Genomic DNA, 27436 nt, shown 5'->3' with positions numbered 1-27436 from the left:
GAGTTGGCACATAGATTCTGCTGTTCATCTGTGTCCTTCAGTTCCAAGCAGGCAGAATGGAGGCTGAAAACACCATTTCAGTGGCAATTGAAGGCCACCATGGTTTTGGGACTCACTGTAATTTGTCTCCAGCTGCAGCACAAACCTGTTGGGCAGTGACAGAGGCAGGCTCAGAGGGACAGAAACTGCTGGAGCTCCTCTGGCCTGGAAATCACTGACTGCTGCTCTGCACAAATATGAAATGGGACAGCATGAAGAAAAGAGATCTAGAGGAAGATCTCATTTGTTGAACTAATTATGAGAGAGTACACCATGGTCCTGCACATCCCAGAGCTTTGGTACAGATCAGGGGACAGGGACAGGGACATCTGTGGCCAGGCTGGACTCAGACACTCCCAGCTCAGCATCTCAATCTGCACTCAAAAGCTGCCAGAATAGGAAAACTCTCCACAGCACCATTCATTTTTCATCACTTCTTTGTTTTGAAATCTCTTTTAGGTGAAGAAAACCAATAAACCCTCAGCAAGAAGCCCTGTGGAGCTTTGCTGCCCAGGGAGCTCATGAGGCACGGCCTGAGGAGTGAGAAATGTCCATTTTAAAGGGCACTGCTGCCCTGGGCTAAAGGACTCAGCCAGGGCACCCAGAGTGGCACAGCAGCACCTGCACCCTCTGACAGGTCCCTGTCTCCTTGCAGGAGCTAAAACCCACTCAAATGCTGACTCTGATAATCCTCCCTCGTTGTTTATTGGATTCTTTCTCAAAGGCAGATGGAGAGAGCAGTGGTGTTAATCTCATTTGGGATTGCATGAGTCCATAATGCCCATTACCTTATAGGCACTGGGGCATCAAGTTGGAGCATATCTGCTTTATATGCAACAATTTTCAGCCAAAAAATTAATCAGACCATAAAATATCCTTCAAGAAAAACAACTGATTTCGCAGATGAGGAGCTGCCAGAGAGGGTGAGCAGCCTGGTAACCCAGAGCCACCATCTCCACTACAGACACAAAACAATAGTCATATAAATTAATGGGCTGCTGAAATCCCACATTTCAGTTAACTAAATTCAGGCAAAGTCTCTTTTCAACACTGAAGATGTGAGAGAGAGAGGTTGGGCGTGCATTGGGAGCCTTAATGGCATTTATGAATAATTTGTCCCCTGACCCTGGGTTTCAGCCTCCATCCTGAGTGACCAGTAGTGAAATATTCAGTGTTAGAGGATCACAACTGGAGTGAAGCTCTGCAGGTGGAGAGCTCACAATGCACCGAGTGCCTCCTGCTGTTACTGCCTGGGAAGACTTTATGGCTCTGTTTGCTATCCAGAACAAAAAGTGGTGTCAAAAATTCATCAGGAATTAAGACATAATATCCTCACTAAACATTGGAAAAGTTTACAATAAAAAAAAAAAAAGGCAACCAAACAAACAAAACCACCACCAGAAAAAGATGGTTACAATTTTCCTAAAACAGTGTGGGAAAGAAAACCTCAGGTGATCAACTAAGAGTTGAAAACCCAAAACTTCCAAAAGCTTTCCCTCAAACACTCCCCATGCAAAGATCTGCGTGGAAGCCAATACCATTTTTAAGATTTAAAACAGAACACCAGAGAGATTTTATTATGTTCATGTTTTCCAAGGGCTCTTCAAGCTGCTCTTCTCACCCCAGCTGCATAAATCCCTGTGCTGGTGGAGCAGTGAGGGGATGGATCTGTTCCTGTGCACAGCTCCTGCCTCCCTTTGCACTCACTGCAGTGACACCAGGCTCAGGGACCCCTCATAATTTATGTTTCCCATCTGAGGATTTGTGCAAGCTGAGCACAGCTCACAGCAAGTTAAAGTCCAATGGCACGTAATGGTTTTGATACTGGGAGTTTTCCCCTAAATGAGAAGGATGCCTCTGCTCCCTCTGCAACAGGGGGTGATAGCAGGGAAATCCCGTGGGGAGGAAAGGATCCTGAGCATCCCCACGGAGATCTGAGCCCCTCACAGGTGCCACTGCATTGTCTGGAGGCAGATTTGCTCAGGCACTGGCAGGGCTGTCTGCCTGCCCTTGTTAAACAATGCCTCTGCATGTTTCACTGCTCAGTGCCCATCTCCTCCAGCTCAGCCTGAGCAAAAGGAGAATGAATGTCCTGCTGCTCCTGCAGCCCCAGGCACACTGACAGCTTTGGAGCTACCTGTCTGCCTGCACACCGGGCTGAGGGGGCAGGTGATGCTCTGCAGATGAGCTCCCTGCTCCTCCCACCAATTCTTTGCTCTTTTTGAGTCTGTAAAAGCAACTTTGACATGTCAGGAGCAAGAGGAAAGAGAAGATTTAACAGTGTGAGCCAAAGGAATTAGGCAGACAGCATCGCTGCCACGGTGGACGAAAAGGAAAAGATATTCTACAAAGCAAATGACTTAGAAACAATTTCATATCTCAAGGAGGACCTGAAGGCTCAGCTAGAGGCTGATTTTGCATTTTGCAGTTGTGGCATTTGGGCTGTGGGAGCACAGGGAGCAGTGGGGCAGGGATGGGCACAGCAGAGCTCCCCCAGAACTGCCTGGGGAGGCCTGGCTGCTCTTAATTAACTCATGAGACAACTCTGCACTGGCTCAGATGGAGAGGATTTTTATCACAGAATCCCGAGCCAGTCTGCAAAACAGATAAATGAAATGGGAATTATTTTCTGCTTTTGTAATAGTGTCCCCTGCTGAAATCAATAGTGAAGTCAGTGCTCACAGCTCTGTGAGCCTGCTTCCTTTTTGTCCTTATTTTCTCTGAGTGACTTTTCAGCTACATCAGCCACTGGCCTCCACGGTCATGCAAAACTGGATCTTGAAAAGATATCTTATATATGTGTAAAGTCTGTCTGAAATCCTACTAGATTAATACAAACAGAGTTCTTCTGTTGGCCAGGTGATCCCAGCAACTCTGCTCTGCTGCAGAGTAAGTCTTGATTCAATTAGAATTAAGATTTTATTTGCAAACATCCTGCAGTAACCTTTTTTATTTTTCAGTTGAATTCTCCCAGAGGCCTACTACAGGCTGATATACTGGTTTATGTGTGGTGAGTTGGTGGTGTTCTATTCCACATTAACTGGAACCAGGGGGAACTATCAATAGCCAAGGAATTGTTAATGCCCCTTTCCTCTGAGTCACCTTCCACCCTGATTTCTGGAGACATTATTTCTTCAGGAGGTCAGGAGTAATTACTGTGTTTGCTTTTCTCTGAAGTTTCTTAATAAAATGTTTTTCATTCCTGCAGATTCTCAGATCACACCAAAACAATTGTCTGCTTCCAGTTGGCTTCAAGTTTGGGAGGCCTCCATTTGAAGAGGTAAAGTATCAGGATTTAAGAGTGGAGTGCTCAAAAACACTTCTGATATTTTTGTAGGCAATTCTAATTGCACTTTGGATCCCCACACCTTCTACTCTGACCTGGTCTTTTATTACTGTGATTTTTTTTAATTTTACCAAGCCTTTTGTGTTAGCACTCAGGATTACAATTGAAGTTCTGTTAAATAAGAAATATATTCAAGGAATATTTGATTTTACCAAGGCACCAAATAAAATGGGAATATTTTAAGCACACAGATGCTAAATACTGAATATAACCTGGGTGTGAATAGACTGTATAAATCTGTTCAGTGGCTAGCTTCTATTGAAGACACCAAACCAGGAATAAAGCTTTGTTTTCATTCTGACTTTGACTGGTTTTGAGTCCTAAAGGCTCAAGCTGTGACCTAAGCAAACAGAGCACACCAGGACTCCATGAACAATAATTCAATAACCATGAACTGTGGGAACAAAATATGCACAAAACTCTTATTAATTGCTTCTATTCAAATATTTAACCACAGTTGCTAATATTTATTTTTAATTTAAAACCCTCTTTTTATAATAAAAAAAACCAAGCTATTTTAATTTTGAATGTTTTTAAAGCCCAGATCAAACCACAAGCCATATTGCAATATCTCTCACTTGTCAATAAAATGAGTGCCTAAGTAAGTACCTTCAAGCATATTTATCAGAAGTGGAGTAGCAAATGTGGTTGGATTCTACTTATTATTGGCAGCTTTTTGCCTGTGAGCAGGAGGTGAGGGGAACAAGGTGAATTGCCAGCTCCTCTAACAAGACATCTCTGTCAGAGGGTGCTTGGAGACTTTTCTGCCCAGAAATGCTCAGGGGAAAGCCTGGCTGCAGATTTGGGTTCAGAACCAATGGAAAGAACAAAAAATGCTGCACATGGCTGTGCCTGCATCACTGGGCATTTGGAGGCAATGAGAATTACATGACTTGATTTACTTTACAAAAACTGATTAGTAAAACCCCCTGTGGATTTCTTAACTATACTGTGGAGGGATATAAGATTAGTGTAGCAATTCCCATCATCAAACGTATTTACTGCTAAAATATTGGATTAGTGATGTTGTTATCCACTGTTCCAAGATTATAAAGTGATTCTTTAAAATTGAGCAAAAAACCCCCTACACTCTATCATTTGTAATTAGGTTTGAGTCTGAGTGGTTTTGCCTTTCTAGAAAAAGTAATTTTCCTAAAAAAATAAAATAAAAATGGACTGTGCTCTGCACACAAATAAAGAGAAAATAAAACTATGGATTCAGAAGAATCCTCTTCTCCTTTTGAGACACAAATGATTGCATTTGGCCTCGATCTTGTTGCTCCTGCTTGTGATGCTCAGTGCTGTGGAATGCCCCACCTTCACACCAGGTGCTGATAAAGCTTTGTTGGTGTGAGTGGAGTTTATTTTAACACATAAACGTGCAAATCATCCTCCTCAGACACCCAGCCCTCCCAGAGAACTTTGAGGAGAGGGTCATCATTGTCTCTGTTTCCACTGACAGCATGAACTGTGAAGGAGGAAGAGCATGAGGAGCCTGGATAAATTAACGTGTTCATTAAAGTAATTATGCTACATTTGGGCCAGGAAGATTAATGCAGCTGTATCCTGGCTTTTTAGCCATTATCTTCAGTGACTAAAAGCACTTGGAGTTCTTGCAATTAATAAACAAATAAAAAGCAGCAGCACTAACATCACCTTCTCACATTTTATCCTGTTGAACACCTCTAGGAACCACTTGTATGAAGTATTTCAGAGAGACTGTGATGTAGGAGTCACCAGACAAAAATTAAATCCAAAATATTCTGCAACTGAAGAGTGGGAGTTTTGTTGTACCTGTCATGCTGGCAAAGCTCACTGTTTGCCACTCCTGCAGTTTAAACTTCAGCATTGTTCCTTTTCAGTTAGAAAATGGTCAATCCCTATTGTCTCTTTCTAGATTCATCTTCCCATGAGGACAGAATCCTGGAGGTTTGAAGAGCTGGTGCTTCCACCATCTCCCTGGGCAGCCTCATTCCAGTATTTTCAGTGAACAACTTCTTCCTCATCTCATCTAAACCTTGGCAAAGCTTTGGGCCATTTCCTCTCATCCTGCCAGAGAAGAGACCAATCTCACCTTGCCAAAATCTGGGAGAACAATTTGTTTCTGATTCAGAACCATGGTGACCAATATTAATTTGTGTCACTGCCACACAAAATTCAGCACCAGCAACGTCAAAAATTTAAACAATCACAGATTACTTTGATTTTAAATTGTCCTGTTTATAATGGACTGCAAATTTAGAGGCTATAAATACATAATCTTAACTGCAGTAGCTCTGAACAGCCTTGACAGGGTTTATCAGCGAAATGTTTAATCAGGCAAAGCAGCAAAAAACACAACCACAGGAATACATGGTATTTAGCATTTAAATAAAGCTTGTAAACCAATGACAAGTCTATTTGGGCAACTACTCCCACACATGTTCCTTATCTGCAAAGGTCTTGTCCCAAATTTATCAGAATGAGTCTCTCATACTTTATTTTCCAGGCAGCAACATCAGTTTCCATTCACTGAGTTCACAGAAAGAGATGCAGAAAACTACAAGTAAAAAAGCATGGCCATGAAAAAAAATAATTCCTGCAATGTCAATGTCATACTGCTCTGTGAACTTAATAAACCACAGCCAAAAACCCCTAAAAAACACAGCTGTAAAACCAAGAACAAAAACCCCACTATACACAAGAAGAAATGAGGCTGAAGAAGCAATACAGCTCTTCCTTTTGTTTTTGTTTTTTTTTGGGGGGGTTGTTTTGTTTTGGTTTGGTTTTGGATTTTTTTATCTAATTGCAGAGCTGTTTCAAAATTCCCAGCAAAACCTGGCTGCTTCCAAGACCCAACCTTGAGCCAAGAAGGCAAATGGGAGCCCTGGCAGCCCTGGCAGAGGAATCAATCCCTCCCTGGGCACACAGATCCTATTGCAGGGATCAATCCCTCCCTGGGCACACAGATCCCATTGCAGGGATCAATCCCTGGGCACACAGATCCCATGGCAGGGATCAATCCCTGGGCACACAGATCCCATTGCAGGGATCAATCCCTGGGCACACAGATCCCATTGCAGGAATCAATCCCTCCCTGAGCACACAGATCCCATTGCAGGAATCAATCCCTGGGCACACAGATCCCATTGCAGGGATCAATCCCTGGGCACACAGATCCCATTGCAGGGATCCCTGGGCACACAGATCCCATTGCAGGAATCAATCCCTCCCTGAGCACACAGATCCCATTGCAGGAATCAATCCCTGAGCACACAGATCCCATTGCAGGAATCAATCCCTGGGCACACAGATCCCATTGCAGGGATCCCTGGGCACACAGATCCCATTGCAGGAATCAATCCCTGGGCACACAGATCCCATTGCAGGAATCAATCCCTGGGCACACAGATCCCATTGCAGGGATCCCTGGGCACACAGATCCCATTCCCTGCTGCCCCAGGCTGTAACCTCAGTGTGAAATTGCCCTGCTCTGATGGGCACCAGCCTCTCCCCTGCTGGTTCCAGGGCCAGATGTGGCTCTTTCTGCCTCACTGCCCCTTGGCCCTGCACATAAACCCTGCTCTGGGCTGCTCCATTCTCTCTCTGCTGACACAACTCATCCCACAGCAGCTCTCAGCCCAAGCACAGCAAATGAATTTTTTAATTATTGTTATTATTAAGAAGATACAAGTAGTGAATCTCTCCCTTGTGTGTGGTGGGGGGGATTCCAGAAACTTTCATGGAAGTAACACCTTTTTGTACAGAGGAATTGGCTTTACTCATGGTTCATTCCAGCAGCTTTTAAATACATTTCTCCTCCTTTTAGAGTTGGGAACCATTTGCTTTATGAGCACCATTTGGATCATTTGCCTGTTGCTCATAAAATAGACAAAGCTTTTATCCATGCCATGAATTTTTACTCACTTTATACAAAATACCTAAGGAGGGATTTGCAGTGGCCAGAATTACATCCATGAAAGAATTAACAACTAATTTAATTTTCTGCTACAATAATGGTTCCAGCAGTTTTTGATTTTGTTGATTACATTTCTTCTCTCCAAGAAATAAAAAAGCCTATTAGTGTTAGCTTCTTTGTATGCATTTGTTTTAGAAAAAAAGACTATTTTTTTAGTAAAGAAGAAATGGGATTGACAAAAATATTTTATGAATTTTAATCTTTGTGGTTATTAAGTAAAGCTGGGGCAAATGCATCTTTCAGAAGCAATCAAACAACATGGGGATGGTCCAGCAAGAACAAGGATTCCCATCCTGGGACAGTACAACAGAATATTCCTGTGACAGAACTGCTGGCAACAATCACACAAACCACCAAGGACAAGTGGCTGCAAAATTCACCTCTGTCACCAACTAGTGCCCCACTAAATGACAAGGACTTCAACAACTCCTCTGTCAACTCTGGAGGCAAAATCCTCCCAAAGAGCCCAAACCCAACCCCAGGTCCTCGTGAGGAAATGGAAACAGGAGGAGCCCATCAGCCCCTAGTGCTCCATCATTCCCAGTGCTCCATCATCACCAGTGCTCCATCACTCCCAGTGCTCCATCCCCTGTGCTCCATTCCCAGTGCTCCATTCCCAGTGCTCCATCATCCCCAGTGCTCCATCATCCCCCAGTGCTCCATCCCCTGTGCTCCATCATCCCCAGTGCTCCATCCTCCCCAGTGCTCCATCATCCCCAGTGCTCCATCCCCAGTGCTCCATCCTCCCCAGTGCTCCATCATCCCCTGTGCTCCATCCCCAATGCTCCATCCCCAGTGCTCCATCCCCAGTGCTCCATCATCCCCAGTGCTCCATCATCCCCAGTGCTCCATCCCCAGTGCTCCATCCCCAGTGCTCCATCATCCCCAGTGCTCCATCATCCCCAGTGCTCCATCCCCTGTGCTCCATCCCCAGTGCTCCATCCCCAGTGCTCCATCATCCCCAGTGCTCCATCATCCCCTGTGCTCCATCCCCAGTGCTCCATCCCCAGTGCTCCATCATCCCCTGTGCTCCATCCCCAGTGCTCCATCCCCAGTGCTCCATCATCCCCAGTGCTCCATCATCCCCTGTGCTCCATCCCCTGCACTCCATCAGCTGCACTGGAGCTGCTGGAACCAGCCCCATCCCTGCAGTTTGCTCCTGCACACCAAGGGTTAACTCCTGCTGCTGACAGGAGCACAGGCAGCCCCGCAGGACTGCACATAAACATCATTGATTGCACACACGGATCGATGAGCCTTAACTGCTGTGATTAGCAGGTGCCTGCATGGAGGGCTGGGGAGGTTTGGCCATGGGGACAGGACAGCTCTGCACCTGGGAGCTTTGGTTTGGGAAAAGGGAAAACCCTGAGCTTGGGAGAGCAGCTCAGGGACTCCCCTGCAGCACAAGGATTGCAGATTTACAGAGGAATATCTCCTCTCTGCACGCACAAACAACACCACATTGCAGGGAAGAGTTCAGCAGGTGAGAGCTCGTGTGTTTTAATCTTCTGTACAGACTGTCCTGTGGAAACCTGCACAGCCAGCCCTGCACCCAGCACAGGGAAATGCACTCGGGCTTCAACAGAGCTGTGAGGGCTTTTTCATTTCTACTTCTAAATTCCTATATTGTATTTGCCACAAGTTTTGGGAGTAAAGTGCCCCTAGAACAAACCTAACTTCTAGGATTTCATATTTCACTGCTTGTTTCATTCCCTCACATCACCTCTGAAACCACATATTCCATGTGCAGTACAGTGCACTGATACACAGGGAATAAACAGCAGAAATGGCTCTGAATTCCTGCACATAAAACATTTATAATAAACAATTTGCCCAAATAACTACAGACTATTCAAACCCATTTTGTGTTAATATCCATGTTTCTCTATGGCTTTTTGCATGATTAATTATTGCTTCATTCTTGGTTAAGTCCTCATGAAGCAAAAGGTTGATATCTCAAAACAACAAACATCCACCACTTCATTTCCACACCAGATGCTCACAGTTTATAGACACACCAATAAAACGACCACAGTAGCTCTATTTTGTCGAGTTCTGCAAAAATTTTTAAGCACATATGAAGCACAAGCTGAAGGCAAAACAATGCTGGCATTTCTTGCTCAGGAAAAAGCTCAGACTTCAACTCAAAGGACACCACCAACAATCTGGGCAGCCAAAATCCAAAACAAATCATTCTGACATGTGATAGAAGAACCACAGAGCAACTTGTTGCGATATTTCTTTGCAGGTTATTTCCATGAATACTTACAGAAACCACCACTGCAGGAAAAGAAGTGATCAGAAAAGTTCCAGCCTACCTGTGGCTGAGTCCAGGGCTCCAAGGTTGTTTCTTTCAAAGGAGTTTGTGGCCTTCCCACTTCTTTTGTGTGCTTTTGGGAGAGAAAAGATGTGACAGTGATATTTCAGTCAGCATTCAGCATTCATTTCCCTTAAGGGAATAAAACAAATTCCATACAATAATGTATCAATCCACCAGGACTGCACACATTTGGAATTGGCTGTAGCTAATTTCTTTTTTCTTTTTTTTTCCCAGCTAAGTAACTTCATAGAGTTGCTGTATCTTTCAAAGTGTGGGGGTACACACCTTCATCTGCAGGTACAGTAAAAATTCAGCCAAAAATATGAAATTATTTGCCCCCAGAGTAAGGTTCAGCAGCAGAAATCCAGAGGGAACTCAACTCTGCTTTCTCTGCTGTTTCCTGCCCAGGTTGTGTTCAGTGCATCTTAAATGGATTAATCAAAAAAGGAATTTATAGGAAACACTTTTAAAAGCTGCATTATTTGAATGTGGAGCTATGCTTTCAGATGAGAGCCCTTGTCTTTCCTTAACCTTCAGAGCTTCCCACTACTTGGGATCTTTTAGGAACAACCACCTCAAACCAAAAGTCCATAAAATCAAATAGATTAAAGTGGTCTTCAAAGAAGAATACCTTTGATCCTTCACACTTTCTTATTTTACAATACCAAAACATCCTGCAATTCCTTATTAATATCTAATTACTGCAATCATAAATGCATAAGGTTTTTGTTCACTGGGACAGAGCATTGAAAGGGACGCAAGTCTCATATTTCTTTTCTCCCTAAATTTTTATTCTGTTATAAAACAGAAACAGTGGCATTCACAAGACTAGAAAAAAAAATCCCCTGTTGAAATACTTCTAAATAGTGCCAGGATATTCCTCCTCCTGAAATGCAGCTTTAATGTACTTCCCTTTGAGCACTGCCTTTGACAGTATCTAATACAAATATCACATTATCCAGGTCCCACATCAGAGTGATCTAAATGCCCATAGAGACTGCAAAGATTGACCAAAAAAAAAAAAAAAAAAAAAAAGAGAGATATTCCCTTGGATTTTTTGTCATTTACAACAAACTATGGCTGCTTAAAAGGAAGTATTGGCTTTTTAAAATACAGAATTTCTGGGCAACTTCAGTTTGCATGGAGCATTCATAGGATTTCTTTCAAAAAAAGGCCTTATTAAATGGCAATTGTGTTTTGGCAGGTTGGATTGCCTGTAATAATAGATTACAAGCAATAATTTTTACCATTTTTTGTTATCTTATATTTTGGGGTAGCAATGGAATATGATTCATTCTTGAAATAGAACAATAAGCGCATTTCAAAAGAAAAAAAAGAAATCACCACAGATTTAGTGAATGCTAAACAGAGTTAAAATGAATGCCCTGGAAAGGGAAGGTTGTGTTTTTCATGTGTTCAAAAGCAAATGTAGCCTACCTTATAATCTTGCTTTAATCATCAGCCATCAAAGGGACCCAAACACACAATGAAAATTATTAAACATATCAATTGTGGTGCTAAAGATACCATAATAATTCCACATGGGCCAGCCTGCCAGGAACTGACGTTAAAAATCACATTATTTCTTGAGAAACAACTTTTCTGGGCATTTCACACCAGTTTTTATACAACATTTGTCCACTCAGAGAGCACAGAGAAAAATGAATAAACAAGTGTATGATTACATGAGGAAAACAGATGCAAATTACATTTAGGTAGAACAGCATTTAAAGTGTTTGAGTAACACTGGAAACCATGTTCTAAATCTTAGATGTGGCTTTATGAAGTCTCAAAGAACTTAGTGCTGAATTTTATTTAGATTGACCCCATTTAGTTCCTAAAGTTCCTCCTGCACCTAAAGAGCTCCTCTCACCCCATTCTGGAGATAAAACATCAGGAAATCGGGACAGGACACAGGAAGAGTGGAAATAGTGCAGATTCCAGCAGAGAAAACCAAGCAGCAGCTCCTGCATCCCTGCAGACTCTCCTGATCCCAGAAATATCTTTGTGGCTCCCAGCCCAAGTCCCCAGAGCTGCTCAGAGCCAGCTCTGCACACACAGCTCTGCTGTGCCACCGACAGCCTGGGAGGGTTTGCATGATCACATCTGTGTGATCACCTTGCAGAGTGGACAAACACATTCCCCAGGGGCTGAGAGCCCACAGGGACAGCTGGCACTGCCCCAGTGCCCCAGTGCAGTGTGACACCTGCTCTGACTACTCAGAGCTGCTCACCCAGCCCTGCCGGGGACACACACATTGCTCTGGACCACAGCAGCACTCATCCACAACTCCTCTGTCCTCTCTTGTAAAGGAAGATGTGGTAATGAGAGGCAATCCCCCCCCAGGAGCTTCTGTCTTCCAGCACAGATAAAGCAGCTCTTACTAAAGCTGGGAAGTTTTTGGAAGCATTTATCCCCTCCATTCACTTGGAGCATGTTCCTAAAGCCTTCTGCAGCTTCCCCAATTCCCCTGAAGAAACAACAGGCTGTGCCCAGAGTCTTTTGTTTGTGTTGCCTCCACTTCCTCAGTTCAACATTTAAGTTCCACACACAGAAGAGAATTGTGCTTGTAATGAGATAAAAGATGGGATGATTTCAGCCTGGATTGGAGATTGTGGTTCCAGCAGTGCCATTAGAGCTCCCTCAGCCCTTGTACACACACCCAGGAGAGTTCCTCTGGCAGGCAAGCCCGGCTGGGGCAGTAAATGAGATTAAATTAGATTCTTCCCATGTCTGAAGAACCCCCTGTCACTTCTGTAACACCAGCTGCTGTTCCACGGGCAGGGGATGTACCTGATGCTGCTGCCAGCACTCATCCAGCTCCTCCTGAGACCCCCCCCTCTGCTGGGAGACATGTTCTGCTCTGAATCATGACATGTTCTGCTCTGAATCATGACATGTTCTGCTCCAAATCATGACATGTTCTGCTCTAAATCATGACATGTTCTGCTCCAAATCATGACATGTTCTACTCTGAATCATGACATGTTCTGCTCTAAATCATGACATGTTCTGCTCTCAATCATGACATGTTCTGCTCTCAATCATGACATGTTCTGCTCTGAATCATTACCTGACACGCTGTGTCACTGCTGTCGATGCCTTGGGTTTTGGCTTTTATGTTTTTCAGACTCTCTGCTGCTTAATGTGTGACTCTGAAACTTCATACTGGGTGTTAGTGAGTTCTCTTCACAGGGTGGTGACAAAACAATTCCTTTCTGGCTGGAGAATCAAGGACAACTGGTACCCAAAAAGCAGAAATGAGGGAAAGGGGCAAAGCCAGGGGCTGAGACTTAATAGCCTGGGGCTGTGCTTGGAGAATTGACCCCAATGTGGAGATGAACCAAAACTTATAAAAGTGTGAAATCTGTGACCAGGATCCATCTGGGATTTGATTTGGGTGTAGCCCAGGCCAGGCTCTTTCACTGCCCAAAGTGAATCCTTTCAATAAATTCCTGTTTTACCCCCAAATCCTGCTGGCTGAAAAGGTTTCCTTTATCTCAGTGATCCTTTTTGTCCTCTGGGAAATGCAATAACTTCAACTGTTCCCCAAGGCCAGGCAGTCCTGTCTACCTCCATCAGGTCCAATTTTCAGTATTTTCAATATGAAAAAAGTTTTGGTTTGCTGAACCATCATACAGCCAGGCCCATCTGTCTTCCACCTGACCACCTAGAAATTACCCTGATCAATGGTTTAGGAATCAATAAAGTCCAGCATAATAACCAGGTTGTAAAAGGACTCTGCACAAAATATTTTGCTGATATTTGGAATTTTTTGTCTGGTTGTAACAGCAAAAGAAAGCTTTAATATTTAATCAAAGCAGTTATTAAATTTTTTTTTTAAAGGAAAAATGGAATTCATCATGAATATTTCCTGTTGTTTATTAGGAGCAATAAGTTAACAAACATCTAATTAGTTTTGACAACTTGACAGGTAATATCCAGGCTTCCAAAGCCTAGCAGAGAAAATGAACTGTAAAACAGATTTTAAAGGTTATGAAAGTGTTTTAAGTGAGATATCATTTTTGTCTTTAATGGAATGATGGATCTGGATGCTTCAGAGTGACCCTCACTCTGAAATATGAGGTGCATCTGAGATAATTCAAACTGAGTAGGTTTTATTCTAATACTAAATACTGGATTTGTTCATTTGGATAGATGCTACCATCCTGTTTCTCTACTGACAAGTATTTTGCTTTTCTTCAAAGCAAATCTTGACTTAGAGTTAAAAAGGAAAAATAAAAAGTCACAACACGACAACTTTGGTTTACCTATCCTGATTTCTGGAAAAGCCCTAGAATTATCTAGGCAGATACTGCCACCAGTAATTCTAATGGTTATTGATTACTGGGAGTAGCAAAAGCAGACTGAAATTCTAAGATAATACCATGCATTTTTCTCTGGTGCCTCAGGAAACTGCTACAGCAGCATTAAAATTGTCTGACTCCAAGAGTCCCACCCCTGCATTTTGCAGTAGTTTAAAAAGTACTGCATAAAACAATCTTCCACTTACATGGCTTGAAGTGAAATTTAGGAAACAAACAGCAAAAGACATTTGGTGAGTTGTATATCAGCTATGTTACATTATCATAATATAGTTGGGATTGCAAATGTTTATCAGTTTGGTGCAACTTCTGTCTGCCAAAAGCTGCATTTAAAGAGGAAAGGCACTCTTTGCTGTTTTTCTGTTGCACATTTTAACCAGGAAATCAGGTATTCTGATTTTACTGTCCTTTGCACTGAGACAGAGGAACCCTGTAAGCCTGAGGAGGAGATTATCTCTATTAACAATGCCTCCCCACTGCCTCTAAGGTGATTTCAGGTAATTGGATTCCTCCAGTCCTCTCCTTCAGCCTCCCAAGGTCCTTCACGTGAAGGGTGAGCACAAGGGTTAATTTTGGTGACAATAATTTTATGTAACAGATTGCTAAAACAAATTATTCTATGCTGAGTTTCCAAGATTCATACATTTATATTTATATATAAAGACAGCCATAGGACAGCTGAAATGAAGATGTCCTTAAGGATTCCTATGGGAAGGTTTTTCTTTGTGTTCAAGAAACAAAGGCCTGCCTTCTACCAGAGGACAGAAACACAAATAAATGCACAGATAAGAATCCCTCTGTGGAGAGGTCAGTGAGGAGCCCACTAGAGCCCTGATATGTGATTTAGGAGTGATAGGAACCCTCAGCTTTCCAGAGTGCACAGCAGCCTGGAATCACCACTGACAACTTGTACACTCTTTTCTTTTGCTGCACCAACTGCAGCTCCATCTCTGAAAGCACCAAAATTCCCTGTGCTGTGGCTCTGCATCCTCCCAGAGATTCCTGGCACTCAAAAGCCACAATTTAACCCAGCAAGTCTGAGATGGTGCTGCCAACAAGCAGCTTTTACCTGCAAGTACCTCTTGGGAGGTGCAATAAACCCCAGGGCACATCCTGGGATGTGATTTCCAGAGGTGCAGCACACCCACAGCTGTTCCACTGTTCCTGTAGGAAAATCAGCCCTTGGCTTACTTCTTTCCCTCCTTTGTTCCATCCATCTCTGGGCAAAGCTGTGCAGGGCAGGAGGCAGAGGGATGGGAGATAAAGGCAGGGTGTGGGGTGTGGAGTGCAGCACACCAGGAATGCTCAGAGGTTTAACAAAGCCTGACATGAGATTTGCCAGATGGTTCTATGCCGGATTGTAAAACTTTAAACTAATCTTCATTTAAGAGTTTTAAGGGCTGTATCCCTCTTCTAAAGCCTCTTGCTCTTTTGCCTGGTTGATTCTGGTAAATTATAGATCAGACTTTAGAAAACTGCTTCCATGAACAGCAGCTCCTTAAATCTCAGCTAAACTGAGCAAGAAGATTACATGTTATTATGATGTAGCACAGCAGGATTTTTGTACAGCAAACATAATGATGTAGAGAAGGATAAAACTATCATTCTGCACAAGGAGGTCATCCACAGAAGAACAATGCTCTTTATACAGCAGCCAAATCCATCCCTACATGGTGAATCTTCACTGGGCAAATGCTTTTTCATAATGGCTCTGTAAAGAAACCCAACCATAAGCAAAAAAAAACCCCAAATCTGCACTTCAGAATTCAATGATCAAGCATTGTACCACAAAGGAGAAGTCATTAGGGAGAAATTATTCTAAATACTACTAGAAAAAGTATCTCTTTCAAGGGCAATTTTAGGGTAAATGCATCGTGTTGGTTTTATGCAAGGAGAAAGGATTTCCTGTGAATCCCAAGGGATATGTCAGTGTATGTAGCATTAAAAATTAAAATGCTCACTAATCTTACAAGCACATATATATACTTTTAATTGTAAATCAAATCCAGTTCATGTGGAAAAGCACAAAGCAAAGTCTCTACACTGCTGTAGAAATTCTTTCCACCTGCTATTTGTATTTGCCATCTCACTCAGATTCTTCCCAACTAAAATTCCAGTAGAGAATTGCAGATTTCAGACACCACACGATGACAAAGTTAAAGTGGGAACAACAGAGAATAAATCCAGGTGTTCAACACCCAGCAGCAGCAAATTGCAAAAAATCAAGAGACTGAGATCACCAAGTCTGCAAGCTGATACAGGAATTTGATACTAAAATTGTGGTTTATCAATTTTTTTTGAACAGGTGATGCAAATGCTTGAGTCTATTCAGCTCCAAGTCAGCAGCTCATTGAAATTGCTCTGATTTTCTTTTCCTCTGCACGAGTCTGAATGCAGAGTAGTAATGTCAAATGACCTCCTTCTATCTCTCTTTTCTTCTTTTTTTTTTTTGTTTAATTGAAACATTATTTTCTGCACATGAAAGCTTTTGCCTTAAAAGCAAACAGGTGTGATATTCACAGCCCTGGTCTTTTCAAAATGTCATGCACAGGAATTATACAGATTTATCCTAAAGCTTCCTGTAAGAATAGAGCATTTTGAAATCCCTAAGAAAAATGCCTGTGAGAATATGCTTGTGAAGACTGTTGCACAATTGATTTTATTACACTTAAGTTACAATCAGAAACTGTGTTATCCTTCTGTTTTATCTTGCATGTCATTGCTTATAAACTTAAACAAGTTTTCCAGATTTCAAATATGGTGAAGAAATTCTTCATCAATGCACAGAGAGTTAAATGCTTTCTGACATAAGAACAGAGGATTTCCCACAAATTCAGATAATCCTAAAGGAGAAAAAAATTACTTCAAATTTCACAAACACTGAGCTTTTTTAGTTCATATATGTAAAAATCTTAGGGTAATAGCTGATAAAATATGCTTACACTACATGTTCAGCCTTAAAAGTATTTACATATATAAAACTAATGTGACATTAGATGCTAAGGTATTCTTACTTCAAGTGAAAGGGGGAAAAAAGAACATAATATCAAACAGCTTGTTTTACTTGCCTGAGCTCTACTTAGCTTTTAAAGAACGAATATAAATGTACACAAATCCGTTTTGTGACTCAGGTATAAAGCATCGTGTTAAAAATGTAGTACATGGTAGCAAAAGTACCAAATTTTATATTCCTGCATATTTCCTCCAGAGTTGTTAAAATTCGCATTTCCTGTTATATCCTGTCATAGGAACAGTTCCTCTTTCTGTAGGAAATTCAGGGAAAACAGCAGAGCCCCTGCCCAGATCCACCTTGTCCACATGTGGGGTTTTTTCAGAGCTTGTCATCTTCTTTCTCTATGGCATGACTGAGTTATACCTTACAGAAATCCAGCTTCTTATAGAGAACATTTGCAATTTAAATTGCTCTTTCTCTCTGAACATTAAGTCTGAATTGGATAAAGTTGTTAAAAGCTGAGGCTTCCTAGTTTTCTTACTAATCAAGCAAACCAAAATTCCATTATCAGAGTGAGGCAGGAGTAGGGAGGACCTGGTTGCTGGAGAAGGGGCTGCATGGCAATCCCACACTGATTACAGCCAGGGGAGAATGCCTGACCAGCCTCTACACTTCCAGCTTTGAAGTGTGGCAGAACTAAGGAAAATGTGCCACCTTAAATTAGATTTTTCCAGAAAGTTGATAAATAGGCTTACTCATAAAGAGCAGCAAGACTAATCTGCAATTCTCCTGACATTAGACAACATGATCTATAGAAGCCTTGTTGGATCATCAGTTCTTTTCATTTGATGTCATCCTATTTATATTCCTTATCCCCAGCTGTGACTATTCGTCTTATAAAGTATGTTTGATTTTTCTAGTACATATTGTAGCTCTGAGTATATGAAGTAAAATAAAAACTCAGATTGTTCTTCAGGTGGCAGGAGGATGTCCAGAACAAGCACCCCAACCATAAATAATCCCTCAAGAGATAAAGAAATGAGTTGGGAAATGCTTTTATTGCTCCTTATCATGACTTTGAGTAAATTATTCAAACTCTGTCCTAACCTGTGGCACAGGATTCAGACTGGGGGCAAAGAATGTGAATTGTAAAAGAGAGGGGAGCAGGGGGAGGCAGGTGGGAGCCCCAGGGGTCAGGGGAGGTAAGAGCAGCTCCAGCTGCTCCCAGGCACATCCGTGCAAGGAGGATCCATCACCCACTTGAGCCAAGAATTTCTGTGGGCTGGAGCAGCACAGCTTGGGAAAAACAGACAGGTCTTTTGATACTTTCCATATGGTCAGGATAGAGCCCCAAATCTCTGCTTTTTACACCAAAATCCATTAAACTTGTATTGCACCAGCCAGACACTGGTACCTGTCAGCCTTGCTGCTGCTTCTCCCCTTCCCTTGGGCAGCTCTGCACATCAGTCTCCCACCAAGAAAAACAATACAAATACTCTTTCTCTTGTTCTAAATGGGAAAGTGCCATCACAGCTGCCCACAAAGCCCCATCACATTTCCCCCAGTACTCCTGTGTTATGGCAAACCCATCCTCATCATTGTTAGAAATCCCTTCTGAAGTTACAGGAAAAGTTCCACCTTGATGTCACGGGTTTTGCTGTAGTTTGCTGTCAAGAGAATAGTCATTCTATTTCAAGAAGAATCATAAATTTATAACCATTGTTTTTTTTCACCTAAACATAACAAATAATAGCATTACAAAATTATTTCTCTGTCTGACCTATATAATGTATTTGCTGTGCTGCCTTTCTGGAAGGAGGCAACATAAAATTCCATCAGAAGCCTCAGCAGGTTGGGGAAGCTGCACTGAATAAAGAGATTTTGGAAGCCCTGACTGGCTGAGGCCAAGGTCCAGCAGTGCCACAATTTCTCTGGCTCCTGAGTGCAAGATGTGTTATCATTATATTCTAGATATCATTACAAGACTGTAATATTGAGTTGGATTTAAATGTTAAATATTAAATTTAGATGTTCAATATTTAATACAAGAACTACCTCTGTTCCCTGTGTGTTCTTGTCCCTGCTCTGAGCAGGGTCAGGCAGCAGAGCTCACTTGCTCCTGTTGTGGCCAGGTCTGAGTGTCCCCCACAGCCCATGAAGCCCTACAATGAATTCATAGAACCAAAATTCACTTTAAATCACCCTCTTGTTTATTCTGCAGAAAATAATGCATCCTAGTGGATTAAGGAAAGCAACACCAATATTGTCACTGCTGGTTTTTGCAGAGCTCTAATAGGTGTTAAGGAAAATGGCAATTTGTTTATTGGGACAATTGCTTTCATTCTTCTAGGTGACAAATTCCAGGAATAATTTGAGCTTTTAGAAATAGTTAATGAGATAAAAATCATTAAGGCATCATTCTGATGCAAGGTGAAGAGTTTGCATATCTCACACGAGAGATCTGCAATTCAACATTTGGAATGTATGAAAGCAACCACCATGGAATGTGGCCATCACTGGATTTATAAACTTCTACACTGAATTCTTGTCTTAGATTGAGCACACATTCAGTACAATAACACACAGCAGTGAAATCAGGCATAGTAACTGTTTTTATTAAATTAAATACGTTTCTAAAAGTGTGTTACCCTGTCCAGACACAACAGACTGGGGATAATTTCACTTATAAAGATTGTTATACAACTCTTGTATGATCTCCTCTAATACCTATGATGTATGTGCTCCATGAAAAACCATTCTGTTATCTCTGGATTACTGCACTAAATCTCCTGGTAGAAATTCTTCAGGAATTCTTCTTAAGGAATATGAAACATTTCCACAATTTACATGACAGTGACCCTTAAACCTTATCAGATTATGCTCTGGTTTTCTCATTCCAGTTCCTACATCTCATGAATTACTCACTGAACTGAAAGACCTGAACTTGCATCAAGTGACTTTTCTAGCAACAACAGTGGTTTAAGGATCAGTGAATTAAAAAAGCCAGAAAACAAAAAACAAACCAAAACTACAAAGCATCAAACTCCACAAAAATCACCCAAAATATTCTGGGTCTGTACTCTTTATTTTTACAGACTATTTGATCTTTTAAATTCAAGTATATCTTTGTATTTTGTGTGAATTGAAACATAATCAGTGAGAGAAATCAAACAAAACATATTGAAACAACCTAAGTAAGGATTTGTCCCACAATCCTTAAAGTATTCTTCTCATTTTTATTCCAATGTAAATAAAGATAAAACACCTTTATTACAAGGATGTGAAGATGTTGTGATATATCTCTACACATCTAAAAGCCTCAGCATTCAAAGGTGAAAATAATATTTTTCCTTTCTTTACTCTTGCAGGCTTATCTCAAAGGGAGCAGTTGGGAAGAAGGAAGAGCCGTGTAACACGTGTTGACTGCACCAAATGGAATTTTCCAGGCAGTGCAGATAGCCTGGCTGTGCTCTCTGGAGCTGAGAGCTGCTCAGCATGAGTGAAGTGGAACTCAAAAACCAAACATCATGAACTTTTCATCTCCTCCAAAATCCCCGTGTCCAGCCCTGATGCAGCAGAGGCACAAATAACCCTCAGCAAGATCCCCATCGGCCAGCCCAAGGAACCTGTGCTGACAACAGCCCACAACTGTCAGCACACCTTGTGTCTCCAGCAAACAAAGAGCTGGAATAAAAAGGAGAATGAGAAGAAGGAAAATGTCACAGCTGCTCAGTCAGTGGGTGCTCAGAGGCACTGCTGATTAATGCATTAACTGAAGAGCCCAAAAAAGACAAACCTTTTGAATCGGGGAATGAAAAGATATTTGTTCTCCTTTGTAGACAAACACTGATTATACTAAGGAAATTTAACCACTGCAAGTACAAAAATCACAGCTAAAATAATTAATAAAAGTGGTAAATGACATGACAAAGGAAATGACATGAAAGAGTTCCCTCAAAACCACCTGCTTGTGACACACAGCAAAATGAGCACGTGTCACACGACTGATGCGAGACAAAAGATCAACAGCAGTGGAGGAAGACTTCTGGAAAGCTGAAGATCAAATAAAAAATGCAAAACTGTTTTCTGTGTTAAATATGTATGATAAACATCAACTGCAAGACAAACATACCTAATCTTGCCTTGTCCTGAATCCTGAGGGTGAGGAATTTTAAACAACCTTGCATCTCTCTTTCGTGGGAATTCTTAAGGAAATGTGAATTTTAGTCTCTTTTTAAACAATCTTAGCAAGGCCAAAATCAGTAAATAGAAGATAGAAAAGTTTCATATTGTATTTCTATTCCTAACACACAACAAACCACGTTACAAATTCAATTGTCTCTTTCCTTGTACCCAACTCATCACACAGAGAATACAGACTCATCTTTCCTAGACAAAACACCAATAAAACAGAATTCATATTTCAACCTCCATTCAGATTATATCTATAAATATATGGCATTATATAAATATAATAATATCACATTACTTAAAAAAACAGACAAAAAACCACTATGTAAGTAATTTTTCTACTTCTCTACACATTTTTCCTACATTTACCTCTTACTTTAAAGGAATAGTCTACTGTAGAGATTTCATTGATATTTGCTTTAGGGAAACCAGTTGATTTCAGCAAAAATTAGTGTGGAAGAATCTTATCATAAAAATCTTATCATTTCCTTGGCTCTAAAGGAAATTACACCACTCCAGTAAAGCCTTAAATAGTTATCTCCTTACAAAAGTTTAATATGATATCTCCACCAGAAATCAGGCTTTAAAAAATGGCAATGTTTCCCTCCCAGAAACACATTTGAATTTGAATTTTTCCTTTCCCTTCCTTTCTCAGTCCTTACAACTCTAGATGATAAAACCTCTTCAAGCAATTTTCTGCCAACAATTGGCTTGTTTAATTTACCTCTATCATAAATTCCCAACCACAAGAGTAGATTCTTTGCTGCTTTAGATCTGCATTTAATTCCACATCCCTTCCTTTCATTTCACAAATGTCCACCTTTATCTACATCATTTTACTTTGGGGCATCATTTAACTTAGTCCTCCCCAGCCAGAAATCCTCTCAGACCCTCCCACAAACTTCTGGCTTCAGTAAATTGATTTGCTGTCTCCTCCAACTCTCCTCCACAACAAATCAATCCTTTGACTCTTGCAGCTTTTCTGAAGCCTCACCTCTTGCCTGCAAGAGGAAAGCTGTAATCACCCTTTATTTGCATTTCTCCGTGGCAATGAAGGAAGATTGATTTAGGATTAAGCATTTGCCATCCCAGCTGGGTTCAGACAGAGCCAATTGACCCCTCAGTCCTCCCAGACTTGCTGCCATCACTTTCCATCAGGGCTGGAGCATGGTTGGAACAGTGAGACTCTGCTGCCACTCACAAAGGGGTTCCTCAAACCCATCCTCTCACACACAGCACTTCTTTTAGGAAATGCCTTTCCATCACACTTTGGGAAAATTTCTTTGCCTTTGATCCATTTCAATCACTATTACAGTACAGTTGAAAAAAAAAAAAAAAATGGAAAAAAACCCAACACGGTACCTAGGACTTGATTCCAAGTGACTAATGACTAGGATCAGTCATGCAAAAATACAGTTTAAAAGTTCTATTTTATAAAAGAGTAGTTTCTGTTCCTCAGCTATCCAGACCATAATTAAGACTGAGCTGCTCAGACTTCTTGGAGCAAGTCCATAATTCCATAGGAGCTGGTTTTGTATTCTGCAAAGATCACCACATCATCAGGTGAGTCAGAAAGACAGGAAGACAATAGATACAGATATGGGAAATGTATCTCTCCTACAGAAATTTATAATAAATGGTGTTGTTCATCTTAGAAGAGAATGAGAAGCAGAAGATCTGTGTACTGACCCCCAGGTGTATTTGTAGGTCCAGTAAGGTCATACAGTGACTGCTCACAAAATTGTAGTTGAAAAGTGGGGGGATTACATTAAATTATGTTGTTTTTTTCAGGATTAATCTTATGCACTGTTGGCTGGAGTGCTGAGCACGTCAGGGATTTCACACCATGGCATTAAAGAGCAACAATATTCAGAGCTATAATAATTAAGACAAAATAGACATGATCTCCAGAGAGCAGTGCAGAACCTTATTTTCCAGCACCTTTCAGCTATTCTCGGCTGTGGGAGTGAGATCTTTATAAGTGATAATTCCACCCTATGGCACTTCCAACACATTTTTCATAAACAACTCACTTTTGCCCCTGTTAGTTCTCGTGTACTTTACAGTTTTAGCAGCGCAGAGTTCCTTGTTTGTGCAGATTTGCATTTGTCCACACACTTTGGGTGGGAGCTGGCAGACCCTGGCTCATCTCCAGCCCCAGCAGCACCAGGCTCCTGCTGGCAGGAGAGCCCTGCCAGGATGTCACAGTGTGTGTGCTCTGCAATTTCAGTCACTCTGGGGACACTCCTGGGGTGGGCAGGGCACAGCACAGCACCCCAGGGCTCCCAGCACAGCCCACATCCACACTGGGCTCGTGACCACAGCACAGCAAATCACTGAATCATTCAACAGTTGCTATCCCAGTAATTGGCACGGTGTGGAAAACTGTTTCAGCAATAATACAATTATTTAAAGGAGGAATGCACAAGGTAGGAGCAGGAGATGTGCTGTCCTGTGCTTGCAGAGTGTGTGATGATCAGCTTTCAACTCCACGTGTTAAATAAATAAAATTAGCTTGACTCTCAGAGAAATCAACTGCAAGTTTCATGAGAGAAAGCTCTAAGTTGCAACAGTTTTAACATGAAGTAAAAAAAAAAAAAAAAGTCTTTCAGAGAATTTAAAAGAAAAACAAAATTAAACATGCTGGGGTGCTAAGGTCAGCTCCCTAATGCACAGCATACATTCACTAGCACAAAAAGCTTTTATGGTTTCCTGAGGCTCAACGTGCTCTCTGCTGCTTTTAGATGTCAACAGGTTCATCCTAACTGTGCCCTCAGCATGGGTAAATCACCCCTTCATTATCAGCCAGTGCTGTGAGAATAAACCTGGAGAAGTTAAGCACAAACACCCTGTCTCTGGCACAGCACAGGGAGAGCTGAAAACGTGAATTCCTGAGCTTGAAATGTGAATTCCTGAGACTGGCACAGAGGGCAAGCTTGGCACAGAGATCATCTCACAGACCAAACAATCCTGTGCTGACCCTGGCCTCGTGAACCCAGTGTTGCAGCCAGTGTTCAAAGTTTCTGGCAGGTTCTCCATCAGTCACTGAGTGCTCCATAACCCAGAGGAAAGTGGCCCTGCAGCAGAAGGCTCAGCCCTGCAGCTTGTCCTGCTGCCTGCCCTCCTCAGCTGCTCCACACAGACCCAGGGAAAAGCACAATTCAGGATTTACAATCTACTGACAACCCCCAGTCCCTGCTGCTGGGGATAAACCCAAACTGAAAATGTGTTTTCAGGGATTCTTCCAAAGCTGAACTCTTCCCTACAATGCAGGACTTTGGGAGAGCACAGGCTCAGCTCTAGGTCTGGCCATTACTCTCATTTCCAGGTGAGCTATGTCTAGCACAGCAAACCCATCCATCCCTCCCTCTCTGACCCTCCTTCCCAGGCTGCAGGTGTGCTGGCAGTCACAGCTTGCACAAACATTCACAGACATGTGTGCATGTGTTCAGGTTTCTCTCACATAAATGTGAGTATTCATTGAAGGCACCAGCCCATGAGGAAAGAGCCATGTGTGAGGAAAAGTATCTTCTGCAATCTGCTTTTTAAAGCCCTTTCATTAAGGCTCTATAAAGCCTTTCTTTGTGAGATTCCATCCAATTTAAAACAATGCTATAAAACCCAACACCTGTAAGTATCATTTTTTTTCCTTTTTTTTTTTTTCCAGGATACATGCCCATTTGTATGGAATTTGCACTGTGGTATTTAACAGCATGACAAGCACATTTTACACAAGTTGTCACCAGGAGACTTGCTCTGGCCAGAATAAATTTGCTCACCACAAGCAGGTAAGTGCAGGAACGTCCCACCAGCAGGAAATGGCTTTGTCTATGCCCAGTGACACCTGTGCTCACAAAGAATACTTCCAATTTCACTGAAATTCTTGGGAATTCACCAGCCTGCTGTTCTGTTTGTGTTGGAATAAACCCAAACCTCTCAGCCCAGATGAACTTTCCCAAGGAAATCTCAAAGCTCATCTTTGGTGCCCAATATCTTTATGAAACAAAAAACAAGCAGAGATGTCTGTCCTGCTGTTTATTTATATTATGTCAGGTGCTACTGGGTGCCAGCACACCATAAAATATTAATTTTTAAAAGAATATAGTTTATTTTTTCCCCTTCATGTCAGTTGATGAGTATTTTATCAATCTTTATATTTTTAGTATATGATTAAAACCATTACTTGTAATTAACATTTATCCCTCTTTTGTACATTATATTTTTTGTTAGATATATATAAGCACCATTTAAGGTATTGAAGAGTAAAGTATCTCAAAGTCCATAAGAAAAGTAAAGGAATATCCTGAAGTGCTTAATTGCACAAAACCAATTTCATTTATTTCAATTTTGCCACTATTGTGAATTTCAACATCTCAAAGTGTATAGCTCCAAAAGTTTTTTGGGGTTTTGTTTTTTGGATTTTTTTTTTTTAAATTAAGTAAACTTCTCCAGTTTCTCAAAAATTGTAAATGCCATAGGTTCAACATAATTGCAGAACTACAAAGATGCTTTCTGACTGACATGACGCTAATAGTCCTTGTGGGTGTATCTTTATTTTAAGAAAGAATGAAAACTTTGTTTTCTGTTTTTTGTCAGAAATTGCTTGTTGTGAGTTCCCTATTTTAAAAACACTTTTGAATATTTTTCTCACAGCTTTTCTTCCTCCTTTTGAAGCTGCAGAACTTTTTCAGCACTCCAGATAAAGGACAGCAAGTAGGCCTTCTATTGAACTCCAAAGATTGAATTACTAAACGAAACCTTCCTGCAGTGAGAGTTGACGTTCAGGTGTTTATTTCATTTCTCTCCCTCTCCCAACCCTTCAGTTATCTATTAGCAGCCATCTGGATTGCCACCATCGATAAAAATCAGTTTGTGCCATTAGGCAGGGGTCAGCATCTCGAAGAGACTCTGCATCTAATTGCATAGATTTGCAATTACAGCTGTGTAAAACACTTAACATCCACATTAAAGCTACAACTTCGAGCCTGTGCTGAAATAATCACGCTGGTGAATGCCAGAGCACGCTGTGCTCCCTGCAGATCAGCAGGGTGGGATCCATCACAACTCCTGTCCTGACACCTGGGATGTGCCAGCCCAAATCTGAGACTTTCACCATCCAGCAGGGCTTTGATGCTTGGGATAAAGCAGGGTCTCACCCAGCTCTCCTTCCCACAGGGATCCCCCCAGGAATTCCCTGCCAGATTCCCCCTCCCCTGTGTCCCACCCAGACCCCTGGAGAGCAGAATTCACAACAGCAGCATCTCCTGGGTACTCTGGTCAAGTCACCAGGGAGAAACTTCCAGAACCCTCCTGGCAAGAACAACACTGCACAATTACAAAACTAATACAACATTTTTACTCTGCAGCCTTTCAAGAACACCTGGGAACCTTCAGAAAGCACTTCTGGTGCCTGCCAGGATAAACGGCTCCAGTAAATACACTTTAGATGCTGGAAGATAAATATCTGGATTTCTCTTTTGTCTGGAAAGCTTTGTCTTATATCCTCTTCCCCCTCCCCTGCTGATGCCTCCAAAACACAAAAACTCCAGAGACTGAGACCTGTGGAAGTCACAGACAAGCAGGTCTGCTTTTATGTGAAATATCTTTTTTTCTTTTTTATTCTTTTTTTTTTTTTTAACATGCTTTAACAGCTGAGCTAATTCATCCTTATAGGCAAATAGTGCCCACCTTAAATTTCAACACAAAATGCTTCGTTTGGAAAAATTGCAGAAAGCTCAAATTAGGACAGTATACACCCGTGTGCATCACCATTTTAATTTAAATAGGCTGTTAAGTAGAATAAGGCAGCAATCTTTTCACTTCATTTCTCCCAACAGATGCTAATAAGAGAAAGATATGAGCATTTTAAACTTGAGAGGTCAACAGGTTCTCTGAAGGCAAAGTAGAGAGATTTTCATCACTGTTTTTATTCAAGTAGCACTGTGGGACAAGGCAAGTGCTGCCTTACACATGATGAATCCATCACATTATTCCTGTCACCACAAGCATTAGCTCCACTCTGAGTTTTGTTATTTCTTGAAGGAAAAGTCATCTCAAATCTCTCAGTAAGTGCTGTGCAGGGTATTTCATTTGAGCTTTACTTACATCCACACTATCCTGAACTGGATGCTCAGCCAGAGTGAAAGGTGGCATCTGAAATATCAGCTGTCCAGTCCTCAAACAGATAATTGCTGTCTATCCACCTACTGGGTTTTTTTTTGGGGGTTTTTTTTTTTTTTTTTAGTGTCTTGGATTGTTTTTTGCTGTTGGTTTGGGGGTTTTTTTAAGATTAAAAATGCTTGAC

The 27436-nt window shown here is 41.6% G+C and overlaps 1 protein-coding gene across 2 annotated transcripts in view; it reads right to left on the bottom strand.

The window, feature by feature from the left end:
• Positions 1-27436, bottom strand: part of PCDH11X (protocadherin 11 X-linked) — a 415202-nt gene that overhangs the window by 217416 nt on the left and 170350 nt on the right. For both annotated transcript variants that reach the window (XM_033072213.1, XM_033072214.1), the window contains one exon: positions 9662-9733. In XM_033072213.1, the coding sequence (XP_032928104.1) occupies positions 9662-9733 (72 nt within the window). The remainder of the gene's footprint in view (positions 1-9661; positions 9734-27436) is intronic.

Source organism: Catharus ustulatus, chromosome 14, assembly GCF_009819885.2.
Source record: "Catharus ustulatus isolate bCatUst1 chromosome 14, bCatUst1.pri.v2, whole genome shotgun sequence".
Taxonomy (NCBI): domain Eukaryota; kingdom Metazoa; phylum Chordata; class Aves; order Passeriformes; family Turdidae; genus Catharus; species Catharus ustulatus.
The sequence above is the reverse complement of the archived record's forward strand: the minus strand, read 5'-3'. Positions and strand labels throughout refer to the sequence as shown.